The 27,683-nt window shown below is 44.6% G+C and overlaps 1 protein-coding gene across 4 annotated transcripts in view; it reads right to left on the reverse strand.

The window, feature by feature from the left end:
- The window catches only part of TANC1 (tetratricopeptide repeat, ankyrin repeat and coiled-coil containing 1), a 226,906-nt gene that overhangs the window by 52,076 nt on the left and 147,147 nt on the right, over positions 1-27,683 (reverse strand). For 2 of the 4 annotated variants that reach the window (XM_055307799.1, XM_055307800.1), the window contains exons 6-11: positions 24,712-24,842; positions 23,427-23,613; positions 9,985-10,248; positions 4,618-4,740; positions 3,564-3,845; positions 2,252-2,409 (exon numbers count right to left, since the gene is read on the reverse strand). In XM_055307799.1, coding sequence (XP_055163774.1) covers positions 2,252-2,409; positions 3,564-3,845; positions 4,618-4,740; positions 9,985-10,248; positions 23,427-23,613; positions 24,712-24,842 — 1,145 coding nt within the window. Of the gene's footprint in view, positions 1-2,251; positions 2,410-3,563; positions 3,846-4,617; positions 4,741-9,984; positions 10,249-19,088; positions 19,181-23,426; positions 23,614-24,711; positions 24,843-27,683 lie in introns of those variants that run through there. The other 2 variants (XM_055307801.1, XM_055307802.1) reach the window with 2 other exon arrangements.

Consider the following 27,683-nt stretch of genomic DNA (forward strand, 5'->3'; position numbering starts at 1 on the left):
AAATCAACAACTACACGGTTTGTAGGACCAAAATCAGAAATTACCAAATGTCTGCCAATCACGTGAAGGGACACATAGGAGGAGAGGGGTTCCTGCCCAAGCACTTAAGGGATGAGTTGCCGCCTCTGTTGGGATGGATTTGAAGTGGCAGCAGGCCACTCGTTAGAGAGTCCAAGGAAAGTGCCAGATGCAGAACTGTCTTGGAAGAAAACTGCTGTAGATACATGAAAACTCATACCCTTCCACATGTGAATAAAGGGAGGAACAGGGCTATGAGGCAAGAAGGGTGAAAAAGGTAAAAATGTATTTGTACTTCCTGTTCTTCAGAAGGGCGTGAGTGCCTGCTGTTTCCCTGAGTGCTACACAACTCATGAGGTCTGGTTTACAGCTGACGGCGGCACCCAGGTTAAATGCCTTGCCAGGGTGACAGAGGCAGTCAAGGGACGTTCTGGGATTAGATCCCAGGTCTGCAGACCCTTAAAAATAAGTGGCAAAAGTAGATGTGGCCAAGTCGGAAATGTCACGTGACTTCTGTTCTAGCTTAGATGTATCATCAACACTCCGAGGACAGCCGACTGCTCTCCCACCTTCCCCTGGACTGACCGCGGGAACACGGAGGAGCCTCGGGCTTGTACAGACCACCACCGAGACAGCGGGCACCACGGTCGGCCCAGCACGGGGTCTGACAAGAGAAGCCTGCCGACCCACAGTGGGCCATCAAATCAATCTGGAGCCACGGCAGCTTGTTTCCATTTCATAAACTGAATTTTACAGGCTGTGAGAATAAGTATAGTCTTAAAACGCCTTTGCTTCAGTTTGTGTGATTATGGCATGTGCCAGGTCTTCCGTGTCACGTGCGTCACTTACTGTGGGTCACAAAGTGGTTTGAAAAATCACTGTGGCGGGGTGGCTTTGAAGTCTATACTCCATCCCTCACCTCAAATCACTCATTTTGTGTGTGGTGGTTTTTTTTTTTAATAGATTTTATTTTATTTTAGTTTTTATTATTTATTTATTTATTTATTTTTAAGATTTTTTAAGAAAATTTCTATTTATTCATGGGAGGGAGGGAGGGGGAGGGAGAGAGAGAGAGAGAGAGAGAGAGAGAGAGAGAGAGAGACAGGCAGAGACACAGGCAGAGGGAGAAGCAGGCTCCATGCAGGGAGCCCGATGTGGGACTCGATCCCGGGACTCCAGGATCACACCCTGAGCTGAAGGCAGGTGCTAAACCGCTGAGCCACCCAGGGATCCCTAGATTTTATTTATTTATTCATGAGAGACACACAGAGAGACGCAGAGCCACAGGCAGAGGGAGAAGCAGGTGCCCTGCGGGGAGCCTGATGTGGGACTTGATCCCAGGGTCCTGAGATCACACCCTGAGCCAAAGGCAGATGCTCAACCACTGAGCCACCCAGGTGTCCCCAAGATCACCCATTTTTAATCAGATGACTGCCCCAAATCAGTAGCCAGGGCTACCAATGCCAGTGAGGAGCAGCTCTCACCTGAGAAGCAGAAGCAAACAGCAAGGATCTAGGACAAAAAAGCCTTCTTTTCAGCCCCCTGCCCCAAAGTCAGCCCCAGGGGGTACCGTCACTCGATACTCCTCACACTAGCCACCTCAGGTTCCCCAGCTCTGCAAACTCACACTGCTGCTGCCCAGGGAGCCCAAGCAGGTCAGCAGAGCGAGTGATGCCATTGCTCTAATGCAGAGGGTGGTTTATGAATGTGTGACAGATGCTGAGCAGATGGAAAATTTCAGAAGGACCCTGGTGACTACGAATCCACAAAGGGAAAGTCAGCTGAGTCTTTCTTATACCATCACAGAAACCTCTGACAGAAGGACACAGGGAATCAAAGTCCCCAGGCAAGGGAGCACAGGCGTGGGGGCCCAGGTCACATTCAAGGCTCCCCGTTTCCTGCTCTGGGCACCAAGGGAACGCCAGCACATGCTTAGAAGGATGGATTTGTGGCACCTGAGATACGACCTGCTGCTTTGAGGAATTCTTTCAATCCATTGTTTAAGATGAATAAAAAGCCCACTGCCAGTGTCTGTAGATACATATTTTCATTAATACCTTTTACTTGGAGTACTCTATCACTATTTAACAAGAGCTACGTTTTTGCATTAAGCAGTTGTGTCTGTTTTAAGATCTCTCTTTAAATTCCTTTCTCAGAAGCCAAACAAATCTCTCTCGCACGCGCGCTCTCTCTCTCTCTCTCTCTGGAAGGCTCCCCTAGAACGGGAGATTACCTTAGAAGCAAGGTATTTCACTGCATCCTCTCTTGGCCTCTGGTTCTCAGAACTATCAGACCCAGATCCAGGGGGTGTTTTGGCTGTGTTGGTAACACCTGCAGAAGAACTCGGTGAAAGTAATGGGGTGAAAGGAAGATCCTGGGAGGAATCTGAAGCTGCAGAGAAAGAGGCCAATTTCATTATTACAATATCAGAACAGTGGTACAGTGAGACACTGAACATATTTCTTGATTAGACCCAGAGAGTATTTTAATAGGTAATGAGTGAACATGGTCCCAAATGTCAAAGTCTAAAGGGGAACACAAGTGTCCCTCCCAGGCCTGTATCCCATCCACCCAGATACTCTCCTGGCAGAACTGCTGTTTCTAGTTCCTTTTGTAAAATTCTTTTTGCTTAAAAAAATATCTTTCATAGCTCACTTGTTCCTGTTCACCATGTAAGAGACACTTTCTTTTAATGAGTTTATTAATAAACAAAATAAGACATGACTAGTCAAATATTTAGTTACTACATCCCATTTTAAGTTGGTTTTTATACTTTGGTAAATCCAGCATAGAAGACAAAGGCTGTGGAGAACAGGGTACAAAAGAATTGCGTACAGACTCCTCCTGGCTGCTTCCACCAGGAGCCTAACCCCCTTGGTTTTAGGACCCAAACTCCACTGTGCACCGGATCCAGGCTCAAAGCCCATACACAGAGGGAGACAGGCCTTACAGCTGGGAGAGAACCAGGGAAGAAGGCTGGCCTCGCCCCAGCAGATGGCTCCCTGTGTGCCAGGAAAGATGGGAGGGTTTAAACAGTTCACCCACATGTGCTAGCAGATCTGAAACAGCAGCTGGAAAACCTTGAGGAAAACCAAGAATGGGTTGTCTGTCCATACTTCCACTTGGCAAGTCCAGCTCTTTCCTCAGGGCTAGGTGCTGCTGGGTACCCCTCTCCCCAAGGGGCAACCTCAGGGCTGTTTATAGCAATGACTTGCCATCAGCTTTCCCAGGAGGAGTCAGACTCCAGGAGCACACAGAGGAGTGGGGGCACTGCTGTCCCTAGGAACCCGCTCCTGGTGCCTCCCCACTCCCAAGCCCTGTCCCTGAGAATTCACCTCCCTGGTGAATAGGTCATGGCCACGCACTGGGATTGATTCTACAGATAGGAAGCGTAAACCTGGCTTTCCTCATAATGATTTCCTGTAAGCAGAGCCTGAAGCCACGTGGTCAATACATGAGGAAATAAACACATTTTTTAAAACAAAAACAAAATAATGTCCTTACATTATATCATAAAGCAGACAAGTAGTTAAACATGCACATACTTTTAGGTGGTGAACTGGGGCTGCTGGAAGCAATCTGCCTCATGCGGCTTCCGTGGCAGCTAAGTGCCACCAACTTAGAAATGATTGCTGTCTTCCCAAAGCCCACGTTTCCAACAACCACGGCTCCTCTGTTTTCGGTCAGTTCTCTGTTCCTCAAGTTTTCTTCTATCTGGTGAAAGAGCCAATCCCTTCCCACAAACACAGAGTCTGTTGTTATGCTTGGTACTTCAAACAGCAGGGGTTTCAACAAAATGTCCTGTGGCTTGTAGGGAGCAAATCGTGCTTAGAGGGGGGAAAAAAATTATTTTAGAAGAATGTCATAATTTCACACACTGAAAAACTCAATTTAACATTGCTTCTATATTATACTTAGTATCTCCCTTTAGTTTTATGCCTCAAGAGGATCTGTAAGTATTTCCAATCTGGCTCTATTACTACTTCTGTAATACCTCACTTATAATCCCCTGTTGGTTTTACAAAGGGTCCTATTAAAAGGACTTGCTAGTTCTTTCACATCAGGACTCAGGGCAGACATGCAGAGGATTAGAGAAAAGAGATGCAAGTGGCCAAATCAGGGCTCACTGGTTTGTATAAGAGTTTCTAAGATAGGCTTCTTCCATTACTGTAGGGAAAGGTGTGTTCCTCGAGGGAGGACCCCAGCTCTCATGTCAGTGTGATGATGTGTGGCCCTATCAGGTGTGAGGTCTGAAGACCACCCAAATGTGCTTTACAAGGAGGTAGCCAATAGCCCAAAGAACTGAAAACAAGGCTGATTCTTTGTTGGTATAAAATTAAATTACCCTTCACTTCAAAGCACTGCAGAATTATTTTTCAACTCCAGAAATGAGTTGATCACGTTTTAAGGAAGAAGTCATTCATAGATAAACCTTTAGTGTGCTCACATACGCGCACACACATGTGCACGCACACATACATACACACATACGTGTCATGCTTTTAAATGAGCTGGCTTAAGCGCTGGTTATCCAGATCCTCAATGTTGAGTGAATGCATTCATTATATCCTTTATCACAGCAGATGCAAAGATAAGTACCTTTAACTTCCTGTGCCCTACCTCCGGCTGTATTGTGCCACGGCAATCTAATTGATGTTCGAAGAGGGGCATTTCTCTGCCCGTCTAAATAACTCAGATCTTCCAATTTGGTTGAGCTTGTCGCTGTAATATTAAACTCAAGTTTAGTCTTTTCAAAGTTGATTTTAATATCATACCCAAACTACTAAAAATTAGAAATCACTAAAGCAATTTCGTTCAGGCTTTCAACAAAATTTACTTCAAGGGAATTTTGGTTTTGCTTGCCCACCCTAGCTTATTTTTCCGGCAGGGAGGTTAACCAAAAAGTTGTAAAAACCAAGTGTTCCTCATTCTTAAAGTTGTGGTGGTGTGGCTGCCGGAATTCTCCATTATTCTTGGAAGAGATGGACTTCACCAAAAATTTTTATGAAGAAACGTGACCAGCAAGTGTCACTCTGTAAAGCTGCAAAACTTACAGCAAACACACAACACGGTACTAGAGTCTTCACTGCAGCTCTGGAGAGCCTTCTGTGGTTGCTGGAATTCCAACCTTGTTAATTAAGTGAACAGATTCTGCAGGACAATCACCACTGCTTAAACACTAAAAGCCAGCTCCTGACTGTAAAAGTAGCTATGCAGATTTCATCAGAAATAAATGTATTCCTAAACTTTAAATTTTTACGTATATATTATTTACTATATGTATTTTTTTTAATTCTGAAAGGAAGTAACATTTACTTCTGTTCAAATCAGTAAGACTCAAAGCACATAGGTACCAATTAAGATGCAATAAAAGTCTATTCGAGTATATATACCAGTTGGATTATAAAAACAACCAATACAAAATAATGTTGCTAATTCTTAGCAAATTTTAACAATAAATACACAGTACATTTTTGCCCTAGAAGAAAAAAAAAAGAACTTCCTCTTATTTACATATACATCCTAGGTCACGAGAGAATTTTAAATAAAATTAACCTGATTTGTTTGTGGGTTAAGTGACCCAACATGAGGTACTGTTGATCCTAGACATACAATTCTCTTCCAGGATAATAAAATAGAGGCATCATTTGAGGGTAAATGAGTGAGAGGGAAGAGCTGAATTCCAAGGGCTAAACTAAGGCTTCTAAGGACTGGTGAAATCATTAGTGGGACCAAGTTTCAAGGGAAAGAAGTTGGGCCATCCATCTGCTGAAAACCTTCTGGCTGCACAGCAGCCAGCCACTGACCAGTATCATCTGCTCAATCTGGGTCTTCCTTATTTCCCCTCTTGAGGCTTTCATTCTTTTCTTCCTCACTGTTGGCAACCCCCCATCCCCACCCCATTAATCCTTCATTCAATAAGCACCTGGGCAGCTCCAGGGCTGGCTCTGTGGTGGCATGTCCCTTCTTGCCGGTTCGCCAAAGGGCAATCCACCCCATGCCCTTCCCACTTCCCCAGTCCCAGGAGAGACATCTGACACCTTGACTTCACAACAGCATACGTTTATGCTCCTGTATCTTTTTGGTGACTATCCAGAGCCTATTTACACATCATGTGCATACTTATGTCAATACTCTACACAAATCTTTCCCATTAGAAAGACTCAGGTAACTCCCTATGTAGGAATTCCAAGTGAGCCTAATTTATGGGAATCCAATGGCAACCTCTAGCTACTCTCTGGGTCATTCACTACTAAGGTATGTGATACTTTCTGGAGGGCCACTGGGACCAAACTCATTACCCTGGGTCCCTACAATACCACCTCCTAGAACATACATTTCTAGGTTCCTGCCTTGGATCTGGGACTCTCCCTGGCCTCTGCAAATGCCCCTCTCCTCAACACACCTTACCATGAACACACCCACATGTTGGAGACTAAGGGACAAGTAGCAGCCACAGCTGTAACCTGTAAACCAAGTTCAGTTCAGAGCTGGAACAGCCACAAATATCTGACCTGTTGCTTCAGCCCTAGGGAATTCAAAGACACCTGGAGCTTCCAAAGGGCTTCCTATTTCCCTTCTTCACCTGACCTTGTAGAACATGACATTCAGTTTATAATTCTGTGACAACTGCAAGGATTAAGAGCACAAGACTATACCAAGGGCATTCCAAAGAGAGGATTGCAAAAAAGCAGCCCAGCTTGACACAGATGCAGGAGATGGTGAGGCTTCAAACACCTCTGTTTTCAGATTTCCAGTCACCACAGCTCTGGCTCTGAAGCACGCAACAAAGCGGCTTCACCCACTCTGCAGCTCTGATTCTTTCAAACAAGATTCAGATGCGGTGAAATGGACCCTGGCTCAGTGGGGCTGAAAGCCAGGAGCTGCCCACTCCCTCTGCTTTCTAAGCTGTTGTCAAGGCCACAGAAAGAGGCTCAGGTTGGGACGGCGAAGCTTCAGCTGCCTGCTTGGCACCCTGGGGCTCCTCACCCGGCAGAGCAAGCTCCTTGGGACCACATGCTGCCTTCTTGCACACGCGCACAGTAGAGTCTCAGACGTTACCAGCATGACAATTACACTCACTCTGGCATTCAACAATAAATGTTTCCAAAATCCTCAGCATGACTCAGGGTCGAGAAAAATCAGAGGTAAAGCAATAATTTTATTTGCTGCGATAAACCTACTGCTGGTATCCCTGTAGGTAAATTCTATACTTCTTGCACACACACACATGGTGTCTAACATCTGAGTGAGAAGGGTATTTTAAGATGCTATAGGAAAAGAGTTTTTTGAGAAGTGGGGTCGGGTGGAGGGAGAAGCACAAGAAAACTCTAAACTGAGCAAAAGGAAACACCTGTTGAAACACCACGGACCAACATATCAAAGGTAAATGCCATAAAGTCTAGGCAATAACCAGTTAGAATTTCAAGAAAACTGGCTGGTCATTCCATTTGCTGGTTTCTTGGAAAACTGAATACAGTGTCTGTGATCTACTTAGAAAGCATTTCAAAAGGAAAAAGAAGTTAGTCAAAAAGAGTAGAACCGAATCACCCAACTTCTAGATTATCTAAGATATCATTTTAAAGGCTTCTCATTCTGTTTTCTAACAAAGGAATGAGGCGTCCATGCCACACATCTGATGTGGTATAAAGAACCTGACTGCAGCATGTGAAACCAATTCCACTCCAACAAATATCTTTACAAAGAAAATCTCTGTATGCTAAAACAATCTCCAAGCCTAGTCAACTTATTTTTATAGCCTTTGACATAATAATTTTACTAAATTTACTGTACTAGACACAACAGTAAAGAAACAGCCACAGTTCTTTTAACAGGCTCACTGACAGTAAAGGCTGGCAACTTCAGGCACTTGTTTCCATACTCTCAACCACCACCACCCAGGGGAGAGGGGGGCCAGATCCCCTGGGGCAGCTGTGAACAGGGGCCTGGCATCATCTTTCCTTCACCTGCCAGGCCTCAACTCTGCCCTCCTAGGCCAAATTTAATTGATGTTTCCCAAATGGCAATTTGTGTTTATGTGGATCTTCACATGTAAATACTTCCAAGGGACTGCAATAAATGATCCCTGACATATTTTAATCCTTCTAACATTGAGGGTTGGGTACTACCCTGTTTGTGGCAGCTGGCCTTCTGATCAGTAGACAAGGTGCTACACACAGTCTATACAACCTGAATCTTTTATTCTTTTCAATGATAATTGGAAAAATCTTGCCATGACTTCTTAACTGAGTTCAGCTTCAGAGATACAGAAGGTGGGTAATGAAGACTCTCCTGGACTCCAAGCTTGTTAACAGATACCATGAGGTAAGGAACTTGCTTATTTCCAAAATAAGCTTTTAGTTTATAAAATTTGCAACACAGAAGAAACCAGCAAACCCGTTAGGCCAGGCAGCCACTGCTCAAAGCCAGAGGTAAAACCCTCCCACCATTCCACAGGAGGTCTAGCTCAAGTGTGTACATAGACCCTAATGAATGAGCACAGCTGAAATCAGAAAGCCTTGCTCGGTAATCACTGCAGTCTCCCTGGAAAAGCTCAGCTCATATCCACTGTCACTCCACGTGGCAGGAGACCACACAAAAGAGACATCAGGCAGAAAACATAACCCCAAATGGGGGGTGGGGGCTTTCAACACTATTCATGTATTAATGTGTGTCCTAATTTTTAAATAGCTTGATTAAATTGAATACAAGTTTGCTATTTTGTTGTAGTCAATAAAACTATCAAGTTCTGGGATCATACAAACGAGCCATTCATCGTACCTAGGTGGACGCGAGCTAAAACGCCTCTGGTGCAACACTCTATGCAGTCATCAGTAATGGGAGAGCAGTGGGAGGGCCTAAAAGCTTCTGGAAGAACCATCACTCAGTACGCATAACGTTCCTCAGAACTGCTCTCTGGTAGACACGCCAAATCCCTCTTCTGGAACAAGGCCATTTACTTCCTTTGAAAGTGAATTAGAGCTGCCTCTCAGAATTTCTCCATTAGGGCCACTTATGTATCAGCTGCTTCAGAGTTCCATTGAAAAAAAAAACAAAAAAACACGCCCAGAACCACCAGGCTGGCCTGCCACATCCCCAAGGAGCAGTATAGATAAATCCTTTGATGTAGGGAGCGAGGAGAACCTGGGTCTTTGTGTTAGGAGAGGAGAAACTTTAAGTGCTATGTTGGTAACAAACAAAGACTGAAACACTGAAACAAGTCATCTTCTAAATTCAACCCAAGAGCAGAGTTTAAAAACTCGGGACTGTAAAAAGCAGGCAGGACAGCTCAGAACCAGAGTTCCTTCCTTCCTCCATCCCACTGCTCTCCTTGCTTGACCATCACCCACTGTCAACTAGCAACAGTCACTCCTTGTGTGTCCTGGCCTTGCTCCAACGGCCCCATCCTGCTGAGGAGCATCCGCCTTACCCACTTGCACTCCCTGGATTGAGAGGCCTCACCTCCACTGCGTGTGTTTTAAGCTGTGAGCTCTCTTATAACTGAAGGATACAGAAAGTGGACCTCCCATCTGTATGATGGGCCTCAACTATAAAAAAATAAGTTTGTAAGTTGGATCAGAAATTCCTTGAGTGATAGTTAACAAACTCATTCTAAAGAAGAATTCCTGTTTACCAAGATGTAATAAAATGTGATAAATTTACTCAGGCTTAAAATATCAAAAACGAAGACAAGTTTTTGGCACTTTTTTCTTTCATACACAAAAGAGCCATATAGTCTAAATATTAGTTTTACAGAATTCCAGAGTGGAAGGATCACTTAATAGACCATTAAGGACAGCCTTATAATGTTTACAGATGAGTAAACTGAGGCCTAAACAACGTAAGTGCTCGACCCACAATTGCAAAGCTGGCTTGTGTCTGGATCAGATTCCCAAGTGGAGAGAGTAAACATGGGGCACTTTGGACCCACTGACATAATTCTTCTGGAGAGAGGCATGGCCTTACCTGCAACTGAGTTGGGCCGTGGCATTACTAGCGAGTTGGAGCTCTGAGAATAAGGGACCGGACCATCTCCAACTGAGGCTTCAGTTTTGGGCAGCACGCTCTCCGCTGACCCAGGGGGCTCCTCTTCTGCCACTGGGGAGCAATTATCTGCCCTGCGATCATGAAGCACTCCTTTCTGTACCCCTAACCTTAGGCTTCCGTCCTTATTCCATTCCAAACTGGAGCCACTCCGGTCATCATTTTCGGATGAACTTGTAATTGTGGCTGAAATGAGAGACCAAAATACTTTGAAGGAGGCCAGGCATAGCTGGGACTGTTGAGAGTTAACACAAGCACACTGCCCTCCCCGTGATCAATGGAAACTTTTCCAGTCCATGCAGATTTTTATCAAAGTATGTTTCATACAATATTTTGGTTAAATTAGAAGAATGTTTACTTATCAAGGAAAATAAACTAAGTCATTCTACAAGGGAGGGGAAAAAAAAGCTGGTAAGAATGAAAAAGCTATCTAAAAGTATCTGATTAATAGTAGATCTATGTAATTTAGAGATGATGTAGCATCTCTCTTTAACAAAGATAAATTGCTCACAAAAGAATTCATGTCTCGTTAAATTCCTTTGAACCTATATATATTTTTTTCCCAAATTAATATTTGTATACGGGGGGAGGGGACAAGGCGATACAACGGTTAATGCAGAAAAGATGCAGGAGAAAATTTATGAAAACAAAAATATAACTATAAAGTCAAGCAGAGAATTTGATCCTTAGAATTAAACTTAGTAAGGTCTGTTCAAAAAGAACCAGAGAGAGTGCCTTGACTTTATTCCTTTGGCAGCACAGAATAGAAAACCTCCCAGCACACAGAAAACACAAGCATGGGAAGGGATGCTGGACTACAGAGTTATAATTTAGCTTCTAAGAAAGAAAACCAGCATGGAAAACCACCTCGGCAAAAGAGGAGGAATACGACACAAGAAAACAGCAATATTCACCCTACATGGCTTCTACAGCCACTTCCAATGAAAACACTGGAGCCCCTGCAAGCACAGGTTGCCGTGGACCCAACACTGGCTTCTGTCCAAGAGCCACGTCCTCTGACCCTTTGTGGTCCCTGTTTGCATCCCCACAGCCCAGGCCTTTACCAGAGAGAGCCAATGGGGTGTGGCAAATCGGAGCGTATGGAGACCAGCACCTGGATTGAGCTACCCGCTATCAGCAGGCTGGTGAATTAGCTCCAACAGCCTGTTATCTAGAATCAAAGGGTCTGAGTTTTGTTTTGCTTATTTTTACGATGCTCTTTAAAGGTTCAGAAGTAAAGACAAAACAATTTCCTCGCTATGACCGCAGGATACTCTGTCACGATTCTAAAATGGTCTTTACTCCTGCTGCTCCAGTCTGGACTCATTATCCACGGCTTGTCTCCCTATTTAAAAATCCTTCCCAGGCAGCCCGGTGGCTCAGCGGTTTAGCACCTGCCTTCAGCCCAGGTCCTGGTCCTGGAGACCCAGGATCGAGTCCCCCATCGGGCTCGTGGAGCCTGCTTCTCCCTCTGCCTGTATCTCCACCTCTCTCTCTGTGACTCTCATGAACAAATAAATAAAATCTTAGGAAAAAAAAAAATCCTTCCTGCATGCTGAAGCCTCAGACTATCTACCTCGATCTGGTATCTTCTTTCTGAGCAGCACAGCACCTGGCACATACTAAGTGCTCGACAAATATTTGCTTATTCAATGAAAAAGAAAATGAACAAACTTCTCTTCCAACTGGGGTCAGAGACACTACACTTAATCTCATTGTTATTGATTCAGGACTTGATATCCTGTCTCTATCCACAATCTAATCTGGGATAGGCCCATCACTGGGTGTCCGCCCTTACCCCCAGCATTTATTTCTAAGTATTCTATCAACAGTATTAAAACTGATTTCTCCATCTATTTGGAATCCATCACAGTCTTGTGTTTTATCAAAGGGACCATTCATATGAACATAAGTATATCAAGTATGACTCTTTCCACCCTGAAAATGCTGGTGGTGGTGGTGGTAATGGCAGCCACTAACATTTACTTAAGGTTACTATATGTCAGGGACTATGCTAATACTTTATAGGAATATTATAATTTATTAATGAGATCACTACTTATTAATAATTATGGATGGAAACCTTATTAATAAGTTGTGATTGTGATTGTTACAGGCCTTCATTTGTAAGTCTAGTGTTCTGGACTCAGAATGCTTTTCCCATAGACATCATTAGGTTCCCTCAACATCTAAGTTACAGGAAAAGTGCCAGCATGGGAGTGATTTGTCTGGTTTTATTTTGTGGCTGTTTTACTTTGGGGCACATGCTCTTAAGGTGCCCCAAATGTCCTCATTTGGGTACTCAATCAAATGGATGTTTCTCCTCATTTGCTTTCCCTAAGTGCCATGCACTTCAGAGTCACACCCCAAGGATCTCCTAGGCCGGACCTCAAGCATTGGGCAGAGGAACTGAGACTTCCCTACCTCCTGTTCCAGGCGCAGCATTATGGAACAGGGGAGGCCTGGTCAGAGGTCCTAGATGGCGGGCACAGGCCGAAGGTCCTGTTCTTACCGTACAGCCATGAATGCTGGGCTCCTGATAAGGAAAGTTTGGGAGGGGGGCACTCAGCTGCAGGAATGGTAGGGAACAGAAGTCTAAGACAGGGCTCGGTTTCAAAAGGAGGGTAAGTTAATATCGTGTATCTAAAGAGGAGACTCCCAACTGCCCTCATGATGTTCAGCTAAGACACACATTCCACTGTCCAGGTAGGTGACAGGTTCTCAAGCCCGGCGCCCTCCCACTAAGATCGCCCCACTCCACAAGCCACTGCGAGCCAGTGCCAGATGCAGCCTCCACGGCTTGAAGCCCCTCAGTGTGCCTCTATCTTAGTTCAGGCACAGTGAAGAGTGAAGCCCTGATGCAGATTCGATGGGGTAGATGGAAGGCCCAACACGCACAGTCTCCTTGTATGACCCAAGAGACACACAGAACAGGGCAGCTCCACGGTGGCCAAGAAAAAGAAGCTGGTTCCTAAAACTAATGACAGGCTACTCAAAAATACTTATTTTTCTTCCAGGTGAACAAATTCAAACTCCTAATTAAGTTAGCCACTCGTCTTCAAGTTAACACACACACACACACACACACAAATACAGCAATATCTTCACTGTGAGGACTTACAAAAAACCACCCTCAGAAAACTAAGTGATGTTTGACATTTTCTGGAGACTTGGATAATCTTTCAAGTTCCCTCACAACTCAAAATTCTAACACTTTATTCCATCAACGAGTACAGATGCCAGCTCTGCCAATTAAGACTTGCCATCATCATTTAGACAGGGTCTCAGCCACTCTTCCAACACACAGTATTCTGTTAAATGAGTGATTTATCAGGCCTCGAGTTTTATTGAGCTAGGAGGCTAGGCTCCACGCTTCTCACTATTTAGAATTACTTTAGGTTTGGTCCTGCTCATTGATTCACACGTGCTACTTCAGACTCTCCGTATCGTTTGAAAACTCCCTTTAACCTGGAGTAAATGGCATGTTTAACTAGACCTACTAGTGCACAAGGCTACACTACTTCCAGAGCACGTTCAAGACCTATTTGGACATATGCATGATCACCACAACCCTGGACAAGAGGTGGACAGGCTGAGAACCATCAACCCCACTTTATAAATACAGAACAGACTTGGGAGAAACTAATCTCTTTCCCTATATCTTTTTTCTCCCCTACCCCACTCCCCCAACACACAGTTACTGGTACGTCTAACACCAGCCCCTTTGACGGCCCACACACCACGTATTAAAACTCCCTTTGCCTTACATAGCTCTCAACCAGAAGTGTCTGTGACTAAAAATATTCTGCAGTTCCTTAAAAACAGTAGCCCCCCAGGCAGGGGCTAGTGGAGGGAAGCCAGTCCTGACAGTAGCCAGGATGAAGTTCCTGGCTGATTAGGAGGTGGGAGAGACAGACTACTCAGTCATTAGATGCTTTACTATATAAAGTACTGCAATAAAACTACATGCCTTCCTCCTTCCCGGCTTTCCTGCACCCCCTTCTTTGCCCATTGAAGGTTCTTTCATATATTGAAAGCATAGTTAAAATGTTTGAAAAACAGTGTTAGGTTCAGGACCCGGTAAGCAGTTTGGTGGGATCTAAATCAAGTAATAGGTTTAAAGGAGCATTAAGAAGAAAATTAAAACAACTACACTGTCAGTCCATAATTGTTAAGGAACTAAGGGCCACTGACATCAAATGGATACTGTACAGAGGCGCCTGGGTGGCTCAGCTGGTTAAGTATCTGCCTCCATCCTAGGTCGTGATCCCAGGTCCTGGGATGGAGCCCCATGTCAGGCCCCCTGCTCATTGGGAAGCCTGCTTCTCCCTCTCCCTACTGCTCGTGCTCTTTCTCACTCACTCAGTCTCTCTCAAATAAATCTAAAACAAAACAAAAGGATACCATACAGATAGAGCAGAATTCATCGGCCTTTGAGATGAAGAAAAGAGGTAAAAAGTGCAAAGAGCTTGGGTTTGAACCTTGGTTTCTCCTCCTCAAGAACCCACAAGGGGTAAGTCTCTCTAGGCCAAGTACTAGGAATGGGTACATTTTTGTCTTTAACTTACAAACATTATCATCTTGTGTGTTTGAATTTCTCTTTATACTGGCTACTAAGATTCATCAAACTTTCTACCCACTGATAAGCAAAATGAATAAAGTCTTACCAACCTGACTCCCAACTTCATCTTTTCTCTAGTATTTTTATTTTTTTTTATTGAAGTATAAACGAATGTTACATTAGCTTCAGGTGTACAATATAGCGATTCAACAATTCTATACATTGTGCTGTGCTCAATGCAAGGGTAGCCACCCTCTGTCTCCATACAACGCTACCACAAGACCACTGACTACATTCCCAATGCTGTGCCTTTCATCTCCAGGACTGACTCATTCCTGAACTGGACACCTATACCTCCCACACCCCATCCCCCTACCTACCTCCCCCCTTTCACTTCCTCCTACTTTTTTTTTTTTTAGTTTTTTTTTAAGATTTTATTTATTTATTCATGAGAATACACAGAGAGGAGAGAGAGAAGCAGAGACACAGGCAGAGGGATAAGCAGGCTCCATGCAGGGAGCCTGACGTGGGACTCGATCCCAGGTCTCCAGGATCACACCCTGGGCTGCAGGCAGCACTAAACCTCTGAGCCACTGGCGCTGCCCTTCCTCCTACTTCCTTTTCCCAAAATCTTATCTCCGTGGGGGGGCAAGGGGGGAGGGTACTTATTTTACCAAATGTCTATTTGTAAGCATTCCAAATCCACTGGGGAGGGATTAAGTATAAAGTAGCCTTAGGAAATAACAGCAGTGGCTGCCATAAATATAATCGTGTTTACTATGTATGGGCTCTATTCTAAGCCCTTATTGTATCTCAACTCACTGAATACTCCTACCAGCCCCACAGGCAGGAAAGTTCCATAAGGCCTGAAGCCTTGTCGCAGTGGTCTACACTGTTCTGATCACATCACGCTATCAGAAAAATCTAAGCATACATCCCATATACTTGCATTTACAAGTTATGTAGATACAGTACCCTAATTTATAATACACAGAAAAAAAATTGGAAAAGACTTAAAAAAAAACAGAAATGGACATTTTCCTCAAGCGCTCCATAGATGGTCTTGTATTCTCCATTTTCAAAGCCAGGGGTCTCTGAAGAGAGAGTCCTTTGTCCTTCCCCAGACTGTGGAGAAAATCAGATACAAGTGCACATATGTGAAGTATCTCGTATCTCATGAGTACCCAAGATTATGTTTTCTATCCCATACAACTGAAAATAGAGTAGCACTGAAAAAACAAACATTTTTAAACTTCTGTATTCAGTTTAATGATTGACCTAGAGTTTAAAAGTTAAAACACTGGACCAATGAATTAAAGATCAAACAAGAAAAGGACATAATGGTTGCTTAGAAAAGTGGGAGAAGGGAATGAAAAACGGAAATCCAGCTAGTGTGGAGACCGCCTCCTTTGACCTGACAGAGTAAAGATCACGAACAACTCTGGAAGGAGAGACCGGAATCTAAATGCGACCGGGCAAAGAGGAGAGAGACAAGTTAGGGAAGCACCGTGCCCAATACCCTGGTCTTCCCGGCCAGATAGGATTCGCTTCTTCCCTCGCCCACCCCCCACCGCCCCCAACATCTTCCATGGTTCTGGCTACCATGACGCATTTTGGGTTTCCCCAAGTGGCACAGGGCAGTCCTGCCAGAGATGAAACCAGCCTGTCTGAAACCTTCAGACAGAAACGCCAGACTGGGCTTCTCCGCCTGCCCCACCTGCAAGCCAACCAACCACACAGGGAACAGAGTCGGCTCACCTGGAGGCACTGCTTTTACCTCCCTCAGCCCAGCAAGGAGAGGACCCCGGGGAAGACCCCACCTTGGAAGGCCACAGGGAAGGTGGCCTGAGTCACCTGTGGCTTCTCTTTGCACAACTTCTGGCAGAGAGCAGTCGGCCTGTGGGCCTTGCCCAGGGGTGCTGTGCTTCGGCTCGTGGCAGACAGATCTCTGTACCACATCTCCGGCTCGGGGCTGCCAGCCTTGCGCAAGGCACGCTCTGCTAGGACATGCAGCGAGGCCAGGGACTGGAGCCACAGCTCACAGTGGCATTTGTCAGTCCCTTGGACTGTGGAAACACCTCAAGGACCGGCAGGGACAGGGAACTGGAGGAGGGGAAGACAGGCCACACTGCCCCAACCCAGTCAGACACAGCAAGTAACAGCCTCCAGAGAAAAGCATGTGGATTTACACAAGAGCAGTTTTCTAGCCATAACACCCAACGCCTTGTTTCCATAAAGCTTCACCTACCCTGTATACTGGAGGCATAGACACTGGAGCTTCGGACACAGTCGAATGACTCCACAGTTCTGCACTCTTCCAGTAAAGAGCACAAGGCACCATCAGTGGTTGGTACTATGTACCTACAGCATACATCCCTCCATCAAGAAGTGACAATCACTGCCATGTTTTAAACCTTTTCAGTAATTGATAACTTGTCCAGGTCTCCAAGGGCAGAAGACCACTCTTTGGTTCCACAGGTGGACAAGTTTTGAAAAAGATACTGAACCTGAAATTTATTGTACCAGTATTGAACAAACTTGCTCCTGGTACACAGTAGGTGCCAATAAATGCTTGCTGCACCAACAGAACGGCCCCCTGAAGAATCCAACCACAGTATGAATACAAGTACAGCAGGCATTCTGCTGCCTCAAATCATGGCTAAGGATTTCTTTCCCACATTAAGTGTATTACCAAATTACATATGTAAAGACAAATTTTCCTCCCTCACCCAAGAGATTAAAAAAAAAAGCTTCTATAATTAAGGATGATTTTTTAAATTGCAGGCAATGCAGCAAAATGAATATTAACACAGATCTGAAACACTCTAAATAGTTATTACCAAATCAATTTCAAAGCATTTCAATTTAGTAGCAAGCAGGGCAATACAGGTGGCAACAAAGCAGTATTAGCATAAAATCAAAAGGGCAGGATTTACAACAAGTTAAAAATGAAAATAAAATACAATTAATTCCTCTTTGTATGCGTCTCTCTCTGCATCTGATCATCTCCCCTGGCACACAAAGTCCAGGAAATACAAGGAACAAAAGGTCTCTAGCTACCTCAGGAATCAATTTCATTTTACAAGCCCAGGAGGGAGTAGAGTTGAGTCACGGAAGATCAAAGTCAGACCACGATAAACTTTTTTTTTAATATCCTAAGCAATTGGCCAGAAAAACAAATATTATCAAACTAGAGTTTCCTTCAGTTGGTTAAGCGCCAGCAGGATGCTCATCAAGTATCCAGTATTTCCTGCAAGCCACTTTTACAGGAGAAACGTTCCTGTGAAGGTATTCCCCTGCCTAAACTTACACCTGCCTTCCAGCTTCAAAGGGAGAAAGAGCAAACACAAGCTGCACCCCATCTCCCCACCAGAGAAAGGGGAAAGGCAGCAGGAAGAGCCTAAATTCTTTACCCTTTTCATATTCTCAGTACTTAATCTCCTGAAAGCTATAGGGCCTGTTGGAATGTGGTGGCTCAGGTATTGGGAAGCTGGGCAGGCGAACAACACACCTGCTTTGTGTGGGAGACATGCCCCAGTGGGGGAGATGTGGACACCACCCACTCGGAAAACCCCTCCTCCTTCATGGAGCTGTCCTAACACCAACTCTCAAACAGAAACAGATCTGGAATACTACAAAAGTAATTTGGAGATTATAAATGTCAGCAGGTACAAGCAGATAGTAGAGAAGGGCCTGGAAGGGACAAATGACTAACTTTTAATGGCCTCTTACTCAGCCAGAATTTTTCTAATTGCTACCTGTAAGTCCTTCTCCTGGGCACATCTATTATTAATGTATAGGAAGGATTTTTTTTTTTTAATCTTGATAGGGAGGCTGGGTTTTGTTTGTTTCTCCTCATCCAATATCCATTCCCTTTCTTCCTAAATAGATCAATAATCCTTTTTTTTTTTTGTTTTAAGATTTTATTTCTTTTACTCATGAGAGACACAGAGAAAGAGGCAGAGACACAGGCAGAGGGAGAAGCAGGCTCCATGCAGGGAGCCTGATGTGGGACTCAATCTTGGATTCCAGGATCATGACCTGACCCAAAGGCAGCTGCTCAACCACTGAGCCACCCCGACGTCTCTAATCCTTTTATTTTTTTAAACACACACGCACACGCACATGCACACGCACACGGGGCAGCCCTGGTGGCTCATCGGTTTAGCGCCGCCTTCAGCTCAGGGCCTGATCCTGGAGACCTGGGATCGAGTCCCACGTCTGGCTCCCTGCATGGAGCCTGCTTCTCCCTCTGCCTGTATCTCTGCCTCTCTCTCTCTCTGTATCTCTCATGGATAAATAAATTAAATCTTAAAAAAATAAATAAATAAAAATACACACACACACAAATATTGATCATGATACGGACACAGACAAAAACTAAACAATATGTTTAAATCAAAAAGTGCTTGTTAAAACCCACTGATTTCAGTGATGCTTTTTAAAAAATCAGATTGGGGAGTACCTGGGTGTCTCAGTTGATGAAGCATCCAACTCTTGGTTTTAGCTCAGGTCATGATATTATTAGGATCCTGGGATCAAACCCTGCATCAGGCTCCACGCTCAGCAGGGAGGCTGCTTGAGGATTCTTGCTCCCTTTCCCTCTGCCCCTCCCACCATTCACACACTCTCTGGTCTCTAAAATCAAATCAATCAATCTTTAAGATAGATAAATAATCGATCAGATTGGCTTTCATACACATTCTAGTGAGCATAACCTAATTTTTTTCTGAGCTGAGATTAATACAGTTTACAATTTCCACTTGTTAACAGCTAGAAGCAAGTTTATTCAAAGGAGTGTCACTAAGAAAAACGTATTCTCAGGCATGGAGGAAACATCTATAAAAGCTACTTCTTTATCAAATTTTCCTTTTAGAGCAAGTTATTAAAAAGCTACCTTATGCTGACTGGGTATGGTTTCCTCACCTTGCAAATTTGAAAAATCGAACAATAATTTCTAGGTAATGCCAATTATTTTAACATGTCAAGAGTAGAACATTTTATATAAATATATATATATATATATATGAACATGAAACATATCATTTAACTTTAATGACAAGACACAGCTTAAAATACAAATGACATTATAATATATACATATGTATGTGTGTATATACATGTATGTATATATATACACACACTTGCACACACACATACTTGTACTTACTTTAAAATATATACATATCTATTTGTAGGGAATTCAGTTATGCCCATCCAGCTGAGACAGTATTTGTACTGTCTCACGACAGAATTATTATACTTCTAAAGAACATTTTAAGAACTTGGACCTCCTCAAACAGGACGAGGTAGGACTGCCCTCTGCATAACATGATAAAGTTGGAACAGAGGGCACGGGGGTTCTGCTAAGCCCTGACCTCTGCACAAAAAAACCGGAGCGAGTCCAATAAATTCTTCTAACGGTCATTATTCTGCCCTTTCTTCTACTAAGCCATTCCTAAAAAGGGAATTCTCTTCACCTGCGATACATCAAAACCAGCAGAAACAGAGCTGGGGGAGGGGGGGCGCCCTGTGGCAGCCCATCAGAAGGCCAGCTAATAAGCATGGGGAATGCAACCTCTCCATGGCATCTGTTGGTCAAAAATATATAGGTTAAATATAATCACCATGATGGAAATAAGCCTACATATTAAGAAGAGGGCTAGGAATGTTTAAGGATGGGCTAACACTATTTGAAATTTCCCCTAAGTGCCCTAAATAAACAGTGCTAATAACTGTACATGCAGCTCTGAGCCCATGTGGGCGCCTGCAGCTCCCCAAAGATCGAAGTGCCACCCCAACTGTGTGGACTTGTTACCAGCCCACCCCTGATACCTCTGCCGCTCCAACCCAAGCTCTAGGGGTAAACAAATCTTAAACAACTTGAAATGGAAAATTAAATGGAAACTTCTTCCCCATCTCTCCAGAGCCTGTGGAATTCAGAACATGGATCTTAATCAGCCTATTACAAGCAGCCGCCAGGCCTTCCAAAGCAGGAAGCCAAGGTATCTTCGCCTTCATCTTTGCCCACTAAGATCACTGTGTTCTTGAATATTTTATTCGGTTAAACATTTAAGATGCCTAAAGGCTGCCATTCCCAGGCTACACCTTATAAAAACAGTCCTGTTCCTCAGGTAGAAAAACCACACGCCCCACCTCCAGCAATCACAGAACCACAACTGAGTCACAGATCCCTACTCGGTGAAGAGGCCGTGAAACCTGCATACCCTGTATTGATTGAGGACAAAGGAAGCTCTCTCCCTCCTCTGCCTTACCACTCCTGCCTCTTCAAAACCTGTGGCCATAGTCTGCCTGGAGAGGAAATACTTGCTTTTTCTCCTTCTACCAACCACATCTCCCATGTGTCCCCTGGCAACAGAATCTAGTTCTGCAGGTCATGGAAGGAGAGCAAACAGATGAACACGGTCACCAGCACAGCACTTCCCTCTCAACCATTTATGGTCCTTACTCCAGACAGGAGATAGCTAAGGAGAAAGGAGCACCATCCCCAACGCTGGGGACCTTCCATACAAGAGGGACTTAAATTTGCCCATTATTCCACTTCATCTCAACCGTCACCGTCTTTATGTGAAGCTGAGTTAAGGGAACATGTCTGACTTCAGCCAAGGAAATGACGGACGGCCCCAACAACATGAAACATGTCATTTAACTTTAATGACAAGACACAGCTTAAAATACAAATGACATTAACAGATGTGACAACGCCAACTTGGAATGGGAATCTTGCATAGCTCCTTCAGTAGCTCTCAACTCTTCTCTACTAGAAGGCCAGTAGAGAGCCAGAATAATATAAATGAGATCCCCTCCATAGGGAAACAAAAATAATTTTTAAAAAATATCAAGTAAATTGAAGGAAAATATTGAGGTGCTATGGAGAGTATATAATAGGGAAAATAACCACTCTGGGATTGGATGGATGTATTAAATCAAATACTAATTAAGAGTGCTGGTATTCCTGCAGCTCGATCTTTCCTTGACAAGGCAGGAAACTGGCAACTGTTCCTTTTCCCTCTTTAGAATACTTTTTAAGTCGCAGCACTGTATCTCACTGAAAGAGAGAGAAACAGAGAGGGAGGAAAGAGTGAATGCATGAGGGTCCTCTTCAGTCATTGAAAAAGTTCCTATCACAACAAGAAACTGGCTTGGCTATAATCAGAGGCGGGTAATGCCCATGCCAGATCATAGAATGAAAAGAGAACAGGCTATCCAAAATACCATGGAGCACTGAACTCCTTGAACAAGATAAACTCTTGGGAGGAGAGGACATTTCAGGAGAGTGAAGGATGCTGTCAAGGGAGTCAGCTGGCTACTGCAGAATATACCATGGACTCGGCTGTGGTTACAGCTCAGAGAGGGCATGAGCACAGAGGTAACACTGGGAAAAACGAGTTGGACCAAATGGCAGGTGGGGAAGCAGAGTGAGGTGGGAACAGGAAACCAGCAGAGTAAGTGAAAGAATTTAAATTCGCTATGACAACCTCAAACCACCACTTGAACACGACGTCCAGAACCAGGTAGTCTATGGAGACACACACTGAACAAGTCTGGGGGTGTCTGTAGAATGGAACGTGACTTCTAATGGCTACGGGGTTCTTTTTGGGGTGAAAGGTACTGAAATCAGATTGTGGCAGTGGTTGCACAACTCTGAACAGACCAAATACCATTCAGTGGTTTCAGTGAGTGATTATTATGGTATATGACTGCATCCCAATAAGATAATCAAAGCCAAATGACACAGAAACCTACCGGGAGGGCCTGATCCACATGAAAACTGAGGGCAGAGGCAGCCACCCTTATGCTAAGGGCCCCTCCGAAAGCTACGGTGAGTTCTACAGCCAGGGAGCCCACAACCCAACCCCAGTGATCTCACAGATCTTCTGAGGCAACCCCCAAAATACACAGTGCATGGATCTGCAACTTGGTTTTGAAATAGCAGATAAGACTAGAGAAAATTAGGAGTTCAAATGTCATTCCCTTTGACTACATACATACTCATGTGGAAGTAAGTGGGGTTCAGTCCACACTAGAATGTAAAGTATCCCTCAAAGACATGTGCGTTAAGTCAGAAAAACAAAAGGAGCTGCACGTTCAGCTGAGCATTGTAATGTGCACCTGAGACCAAAAACTACTGAACTAGTCAGAATTCTTACTTTAACAGAGAAGGAAAGAAGGGTGCAAAGAACTCGAATGTTACGCAAGTGTTTACCGAGCTAAGCACCCTAGGAGTCAGGACTAGAATCTGTGTCTCCTGATCCACAATTCAGGACAACCAGACCTACTGCGTGGGTGTCAGTGTGCAGGGACAAAGGATGGAGTCTGAGAAAATTCTGGCCTTAAAAAGAGTGGTCAGATCCCATGAAAGGAAATTCAAGAACAAATACCTGGAAATAAGTGAGGAAATAAAAGGACCTTGAGATTGGGTTGGGAAGACACCTCAAAATGCAGGTTTATTGCCCCGTTCCACGTCCTAGTGGGACCATATCCCCAACAGATGGACTTAATTGATGAGGAGGTCAGATTTTTTAACGTCACAGGCCAGATCCGATCTGGAGATTTTTTAACCAAATGAGCCCAGTGTTATAAAAATAGACACCAAGGAATGTAAAAGCTGATGCTTCGTCCTCTCGGCTGTCCACGGAGCCAGTGCCGTCTGCAGAGAGCAGGGCGGGCCCTGGCACACCGACCTTCACAGACCACGCTCAAATCCTCTTAAGAAGTGCCTGCTGAATGCTCTGGCTGACGTGTGTTGAGCCGTTACGTTACCGAGCCGTGTGCTTCTTACCTATAATTCCACTGTCCTTGCTTTCCAGGGTGGAACTAGGGCTGCTAATGGTCTCACAGGGACTTTTGTTGGCTGCCGTCTTGCTGACACAGCTATTCAAGGTTGAGCAGGGGCTATCGGTGCTAGGAGATGCGGTGCTGCTTGTTAGTGTGGAGCAAGGACTGATGCCTTGGCTCAGAGCTGTGCACTGCAAGACGAATGGAAGGAGGAGTTAGCACGGCTTCACACAGGATGCTTCTACACAGTCTTTTGTTTCTGACGCCCAAACAGAAAAACTAAAAACAGGAACATGGAAAACAGTTTTATATATATTTTTTTAAACAGAAGGGGCTTCATATAGATGTGCTCTTTCAAATTTTACAAGAGAAATATCTTTGTCCTGTCCCCCTCCCCTGTGATGATGATGATGATTACTATTATTTTAAAAGGGCAGTCTTAGAAATAATTTAGTGGGAACGCACATTCATAAAATAGAAATAGCAAACAGGCAGACTTCCTTTCATTTAAAGCCTGCAGAAGACAAATGGGTTCTTTGACCTCTGTACGGAAAACCTGGGAACTCTGGTTTTTGTAACGTTTCACGAGCACTGCAGCCCAATTCAACTCCTGAAGATTTATGGGCTCTGAGATCAGGGCAAGGAGGCTGGTGGCCACCGCCATCTCAATCAGTGCATGACACCCTCCCAGGGACCCTCCTGGGGCGGGGGGGAGCTCTGGCCCCTCATTGCCATGCAAACAGACAAATCTCGATTCAGAAGCAGCAGGCTCCTGGTTCCCTAGGATGCCAAGCGCTCTCCCGTGCACAAACCATTTGATTCCATCTTGTCTCTGCCTCATCTCCTACAATTCCTCATCCCGCTGACCCTCCAAAATCTCAACTGCTTAAACACACACACACACACACACACACACACACACACACACACACACACGAAAGCATATCCCAGAGCAGCCAGTTGAGAAGAACAGCATTAGGAAGATAAAAGTAGCATCATGACTATGGGATTCTCTCGGCCACTTAAATTCATTGAGCTGCTCTTCCCGGGGTGGTAGCTCGAAGGTTAATGTGGACACATCCCGAAGTTCTGCACCCTTCTGCCTCTCCACACCCCACCCCCCCGCCCGCTGCAGAAACCACAAACTGTTGAAGGAAATTTCAATACACGACAGCCCAGACTCCTTTGCCTGAACAGTGACTGCCCCCCTTGGGGAGGCGGAGAAGATGGCTATGCCTTCACGCATCCTCTGAGCAGGTATGATATGCAGTGTCTTCCTCGGGCATTACCATGGTCTCATTGTTTTCTTCAATGGTTATGTGTGTGGCACTTGGGATCCCTTCTCCCAGTAAAAATCCCAGCCTTGTCAACAGTTCTTGAGCTGCCGGAGAACAGCTCGGTTCATTATCGGCCTTTGCTTCTGGAACAAAGAAAGAAAACAATGAAGATGCCCCTCTCGGGAATTTCAGTTTTGCATCTGGAGGAGCTGGCACTACAGCTGCTTGTCTGGTGCTTTTGTGTATTTTTTGTAAAATGCACAACGTTTGACAATGCTGCCGGTCCTCTAGCAATACATTCTAATTAAGAGGCTGTGACAGGTTAAGAAAACAGTAAAAGAGAAAAAACACCAAGTGCAAAGAGTGAAATATTTGACCTGAATCAGAATGCAGTGTGATTATATGACAGCAATTCCTATTTCCACGGCATGTGAAAAACAAGTACACTACAGGCTACCAAAGGGGCCTGCTCTTCTTCTTAACTCTTTAAGAGCACAGGGTGGCCAATGCCCACAGGAGCCTGAAACAAAGTTCAACCCAAGTGCCATGCTGGCAGAGACTCAGGCTGCTCAGAGGCTGGGGTAAAACTGGAATCCAAGCTCTGGTTCACCAAAGCACGGGCAGAACTACTTTGGTGGAAACGTGCTATGCATACCCCACAGCAGTAAAAGTCACAACCGGGACTTGAACTCAAGGGTCAATCATCAAGAATCCTCTCTCAAAGATTTCAAATCCCAGCGAAATGTGTCCCAAGAGACAAGGCTCAGTAATACACTCTGCTGTTCACGTGGAGATAGAGAGCAATCAGGCTGTGTTCTCTGCACACTCCACAGTGATGCATGGAAGCAAGGTTAACCTGAAGGTCACGGGGCGTGCTTGCAACCTTTCCCTTCTCTTCCTCCCTGCCCCCACCCAAGGAGCTGGCCATCTTGCCTTTTGCACTAAGAAGAACTGTATTGTTCGGTTTAAATGTTGAGCTATAGGTTAACCTTGTATCCAAAAGCCTGAGGGAACTTAAATACCGGTGATGAAATGATACTCATGTCATTCTAACACCTCTATTTTTAAAATCAGCATCCATCAGGGAATGAAATAACGTATAAAGCAAACTCTGCCTTCAGAAGTTCAAACTTAAGAACAATATGCAACCTGTTATATACTCACTCATCTTAATGTTTTGTTCCTTTTTGTTAATCGTCTAGAGATGCAAACCCATATGTTCATGAACCAGTTTTTCCTACATGTGGAAATCTGCAGATAGCAAGTCTTAGAAATATAACATGAGGAAAAAAGTATAAAATAGCAGTGTTACCTATGAGCTATGATGTCACCACCGAAGTTCAATGCTAACTTTGCCTCTTGTAAGGAACCTCAAAATCAAAACAAGTAGAGCTGAGTAGATTGTCTGTATTAGTGTCACTCGCATATCATTTTTACTCAGTCATGCTCCCAGGGCAGCAGCTACAAGGGATCAGGCTGGCTGTACCTTCAAGGAAGGAAAAGCATCCCACCCATTGCTTACCCTCAAGAGCTCCCAATGTTTGTGGCAAGAATTGGGGTTTGCCAGCTTGGATGTTTCTTTAGTTGCTCTTGAAAACTGCAGGGGTAAAATAACCAAGGCTTGGTTGTTCTGGGTTAAGACAGCCCACATGTTTTTAGATCATTTGTGTTAAACTCACAACAGGAAGGGCAGTGGCCCTAAGCCAAAGCGGGTAAGAGAGCGCCCCAGTGCAGGTCAACCATACCCAACCACACCCAGAAGGCCACTCGACAAAAGGTCCCTTCCCACCAGAGATTTCCAACCATATTTTGATTCCCAAGGTACTTGGGCATTTGGGAAAAGCAGGCAGGAACCAAACCAAATCAGCGAAACTCAGGCACACCCAAGGGCTGAACCACTTCAGAACAGGATTAGTCCCACCCTCCCTTGCCCCAAGGCTCAGGCAGGGCAGCTCTTTTATCTCAGGTAGCAGCTGGACCAGAGGGAGAGAAGAGGATGCAGATGGAAAGGGGAAGAAGTGGGTAAGGGGGCAGACACAGCAGTTTCTCTACTCTATGCCCCCATTTCCTTTGAAATTATCTCTAGCCTGCTCTCTGACTGTGAATGTGCCCCTGAATGTCTAGCTTCTGGTTCAACCTGAAACTCCAGGGAAAGTGCCAGAAACTACTCCCAGTTGGCAGCTGCTGTGGAGACACACATAACAGCTGCATAGGCTTGGCTGCCACAAAATTTACCCTGACGACAAATGAGGCCATAGCCTATTCCTCACATGGGACTCACTCTAAGATCCTGCAACCCACATAAGTCCCTGGGAGATAGGGTGCCCCCTAAGGAGTCACTGCTTGCCTCCACATTGTGTCCGCAGACACCCCAAATTGCCACGGTTTTCATTAAAACATATATATTTATGCAAAGACAACGGACTCCTCACCCAAGCCTTTCCTCTTCAGACAAGTTGGGAGCTGTGGCAACAGGTTTAATGTCTGAATTGACAGGACACCCGCAAGTTCATTATCAATTTGTTCTCTTAATTATTCAGCCTGGACGTGGATGCCACCAAAGTTCCAAAACCTTCCCTGGGTTCCGGATGAATGAACATACATCCTTTATTTCAGGCTTAGCAACCAGTAGGTCACTGCGATTTCATTTTGTCCAAAAGCTTTCCAACAGTCTTTTCATATTACTCTCTTTTCTCCAATGTCATTCTAGTGACCTTCCCCTCAGAAGCCCCCTTCAGTTTGAATTCCTTAATCCATGTCAAGCCATCAACATTCTCCCCTCCCTAACACACAGAGCTTTCGCTCCCTGAACTTTTCATTCTGGCAGAAGAACCCTTGGGTGAAGAGTGACAGTGTCATTTTGGGAGAGATGAGTTGCCTACAAACTCACACTGATAGGCTGCGCTGTGAAATTAAAATGCATTTCTACTTCCACAGTCCACCACCAAATACTGAGATTTGAACAGTCGGGTAAGATTTTCTTA

This window comes from Nyctereutes procyonoides, unplaced genomic scaffold, assembly GCF_905146905.1.
Source record: "Nyctereutes procyonoides isolate TBG_1078 unplaced genomic scaffold, NYPRO_anot_genome, whole genome shotgun sequence".
NCBI lineage: Eukaryota > Metazoa > Chordata > Mammalia > Carnivora > Canidae > Nyctereutes > Nyctereutes procyonoides.